The 4,227-nt window shown below is 51.2% G+C and overlaps 1 protein-coding gene across 1 annotated transcript in view; it reads right to left on the bottom strand.

Annotated features, from left to right (window-relative positions):
- Nucleotides 1–4,227, bottom strand: part of EIF2B5 (eukaryotic translation initiation factor 2B subunit epsilon) — a gene marked incomplete at its 5' end in the record, with an annotated part of 24,486 nt that continues 20,259 nt past the window's right edge. The window contains 2 exons of the mRNA XM_006017108.2: nucleotides 1–1,817; nucleotides 3,787–3,897. Of these exons, the coding sequence (XP_006017170.2) occupies nucleotides 1,752–1,817; nucleotides 3,787–3,897 (177 nt within the window). The remainder of the gene's footprint in view (nucleotides 1,818–3,786; nucleotides 3,898–4,227) is intronic.

Here is a 4,227-nt window from a genome sequence, read left to right as displayed (position 1 = left end):
TTCTTTATACCAGGATGGTTTTAATCGCTCCCTGAATTAAATATTGGCAGATACAGAAAGTTCAGATACCGACTATTTTCCCGACGTTTACAAGACTGGGTTCCAGTGTCAGAAACCAAGGGCCTTCAGGCACAGTCTAGATATGCTGAGTGCTCAAAGATCACCCCTTCCCAATGCTCGTGTGTAAGAGGCAGCATTCCCACCCTCCACCAGCGCCCTGCCACAAAACCATGTGGCACCACTGACCCAGAACACATGCCAAGTGAGCAGGTCCAATGCATCTCCCCAAGGGATCTATTCAACACTCCTCTTCCTAAAGGGATAGTGGCAAGGTAAGCATGTTCGACATGATCTACGGACAATTGTATGCTGATTCTCTGCTCCGCTCTTGGTGGAGAACAAGGTAGGAAAGTAGCACAGTGACATGTACAGAAATGCTGCTCTTCAGCGCTCTATTGCTAGCATGGGAAGATGGTGCAGTAGAGGTGGGCTGAAAAAAAGGCCGCCTTCATTCCTCCTACACACCCAAGACTTACCTTGGGACTCCTAGGTTGGCAACCCCTTGGAGAACCTTTCATTCTTCTTCCCTCCAATAAATAAATAAATTAATTAAAAAATCCCACTTGCTCTGAGTGTGTGGAACAAAAATCTTGTAGGGAGACTCAAAAATAGAATACTACTACTTAAAAGGAAAGCCCTTTCCTCACTTCATACTAGAACAGAGCTCAGGAGACTGCTTTTCCCTTAAGAGTGGCTGGTACTGTTGCTAACACTTGAAGCAGGGCAGGTAACATCAGCAAGTGAAAGGCCTACTCAAAGCCCTGAGCAGCGCGCTCAGCTGGTGCTGAACATCTCCATTCCCTTTCAAAAAAAAAAAAAAGAGAAAAAATAAAACCTTTCTTCTCCAAAGCACCATGTCTGCCAGCATCTAGAGGTCCAGGAAAGGCACATCATATTGCTCCAGACAGCACTTCATTGGCTAAGTGCATATCTATGCAACCAACCCCCTGCAAGACAAGCAAGTGAGCATCTTCCCCTTTACGCACACAAAGACACTGACACAAAAGATGACGCGTTTTGCCAAGACCACAGGACAAGTCCAAGTTAGATCCAGGCATGCCTCAAGGCCAGAGGTCCTCCTCCTCAAAAGACAGCCCGAGGGTTTCTCCTTCCAAGGTACCTTAGGCAAACTCAAACTTGGCCTTCTGCCGCCACAGGAGTTCCAGGTCACTAAAGCCGCACTGTGTGCGCCAACCTTGCCACTGTCCCTTGGGAAGGGGATCTTCATATATGAGCTCAAAGAATGTCAGTGACTTTGAATGAACCTGGTCATAGGACCACATTTACACAAACCAGAAATAGTTCAGAATGACATGGAATTTGTATGCATCTGTCTCTGTCACCCCACATTAGGAGCAAGAGACTCCCAATAGATAGCTTAATACACCATGTATAGGCCCCAAGAAAGATCTTAGACATATGCACCTCCTATTTGCCCCCACCGGTTCTCACATCATGCTGTGACTGTCCCATGTAAGGTGCCATTTGGGAGGGGAGGGCTGGGAATAAATGTAGTTCACAATGGGATTGTCAGTCAGTCACTTAGATTTCAGGCCCCACACCTACACACCATGCACTGGCATCGATCTTCCTTGGCCCACCCTGCCAGGCAAAGCCTGGCTGGCAAGAGGTCCCTCCCTCCCTCCTGAAAAGGCAGTGAGGAGTGCCCCATCTCATGTCAGCCTGCTGCGTCAGTCTTGGTCGCCTTCAGACGACTCTTCTTCTGCCTCTTCCAGCCACTGGATAAACTTCTGAAGCTGCAGGGACAACAAAAGGCAATTATGTAAAATAAACCACTCAGCAGAGATACTTTAACAAGATGACTGCAGGGTCTCAGCTGTCAGACATGACCACAGTTCAGAGGGCGGGGGAGACTGGGAGCAGTGAAAACAGAGCAAACAAGCAGAAAGAGACAATTAAATCCAGATGCCATGGGAAACGGATCCTCCTCAGATCCCAAAAGAGGCCTCCTTAGGGCCGTGGCACCCCCAGAACCCCACTGAAAAGAGCAAGGTTGGGGCCAAGTCTTGACCCCTCAAAAGCTAAAGAGAAAGAAGCAATGACAGTTGCACCTAGTTTTCTTAAATACTCCCCAAGCTGTAGATTACCAGACAGACTGGAGGCAATGGGCAGGGTCTCCATGCAGACTGGTCTGGGACCTCCAAGGGCAGGGCGTGCTCAGCCAGGCAGGGACCAGCATCCAGGAGCACAACGGGCCCAGACCACAGGGCAGTGACAGCAAGGGGCCAGGGCCGATCCACTCCTCACATGATGGATTGTGACTGGCCTGACACAGGTGGGGAGCCCCCACTCCAGCACAGGCACTTGCAGGCAATCACAGTACAGCGCAGCTGAAGGGTGGAATGGTTCCAATGGACCGTGACCGAATTAGGCTGCCCCATGCCACTCAGCACAGGTGCACGTGGGCAGCCCCAATACAACGTGGGTGCAGAGCGGCACAGCCCGGCAAGACAGCCTAATCTGGGCACGATCTGTTGGAGCCACGCTACCCTGCAGCTATGCCGTACTGGGGTTGCCTGAGTGTGCCTGTGCTGGAGTGGGTGCAGGGGCCAGGTCATAGGTGTGCACTCCGCCCCCCTCCTGGGTTGGGCCGGGCACAATCCATCATGCAGGGAGTGGATCACAACTCGGCTCCGGCCTTGGCCCCAAGTGGTCACCACTCTGTTATTCAGGCCCCAGCCACCTGTCCTGCTTCCCGTCCAGCCGTGCCCCTATCCCACACACCTGGTTGAGCACACCCTGCCTGCGGGGGTCCCGGGTCAGTCTCCACGGAGACCCCACCCACCTGCTCCATCTGGCACCCCCAACAATGGGCGCAGGGCAAACCGGTCAGGTGGCCAGACAACAGGGCTGAGTCCAGTGGCAGTGGCAACACTGGTAGAGGCTACTAGAAAGAGCCACCACAGCAGGGGCTGCCAGGAAGAGGCATCTGGCTACCACACTGCCCCAGCCCTGCTGCACACCTGGGACCAGCCACATGCCACAGCCTGGGTGGCCCCCACAAACCTGGGTAAGCCTGAGCTGAGGGACCCACCCATGGGCTGGATAAAATCCCTGGGTGAACTGGATCCAGCCAACAGGTCATATTTTGCCAACCCCTGGGTCAGATGCACACTGGGCTTGGATGGTTTAGGCATGGATGGTCCTTCCTGGAACAGGGGGTTGGATTTGATCCAACCCCCTGAGGCTCCTTCAAGCCCTATTTTTCTGCGACTCGATGACAAAGAAAGCATTGATGTTTCTGGCAATCGCAAGCCAGTTACGAAATGACTATTCTGAAACCAACCATTCAGCACTGCAAGTGCTCAGAGATGGGGATGCCAAGAGATTGGCTAGCCAGGTAGAAAGGTGTCATGCAGAAGGCAATACTGCGTTTGGCCACAGCCCATATGAAATAGTTGTCTGGCTTAGAGAAGCTTCTCCAAAGTTCAAAGTATATGGTGTGACCCCAGCACTCAGTTCCTGCAAAACCTGCTAAAAAACATGTCTTCCTGTGCTACCTCCATTCTTTATTCAATCACAGTCGTTACAGAAGAAAAAACAGACATGTAGCTTCTGCTCTATGTAAAGGCCCTATGTATTTCATTGGTCCGATGTACCATGATCACTACTCCAGAAAAAAGCAGTCGGTGATCTCTAAAGGGCCATGAGTCCACGCAAGGCTGTCTAAGGCTGCTAGTGAATCCTCCACTACTACAGACTTACCCGCTGGTTTCTGCGAAGCTGCCTGCCCTTATCAGATGTGTCCTGCTGAGAAAACCAATTGAGAATCATCTCTTCTTCCAGGATTTCCAGCTGGTAAAAGGCCATCAGCACCTGCAACCATCAGAGAACAGCAGCTGGGGATTACAGAACAGGCAACTCTTCTGGGATTAATACACTGAACAGACAAAGGCTTGTGAATTGTGACCCGTCTCTCCCAAACACAATCATGAGTAGGAGAGGATACAATGCATTTTCTTGTGGTTTTTATTGATTAAAATGAATGCATTTCTCACAAGCCAGACTCCCAGTGTCTGGCTGCTCTGGTGCACAAACCATTCGAGTCCAAGATCCCCTCATGGTTTTCAACTTCAAAGGATGCAGGGGGAAGCATTTGGTGTTGAGAGTCCCAAACAACCCTCCAGCCTCCAGTTCAGGAAGCCA

Source organism: Alligator sinensis, unplaced genomic scaffold (genome assembly GCF_000455745.1).
Source record: "Alligator sinensis unplaced genomic scaffold, ASM45574v1 scaffold301_2, whole genome shotgun sequence".
Classification (NCBI taxonomy): Eukaryota; Metazoa; Chordata; order Crocodylia; family Alligatoridae; genus Alligator; species Alligator sinensis.
The sequence above is the reverse complement of the archived record's forward strand: the minus strand, read 5'-3'. Positions and strand labels throughout refer to the sequence as shown.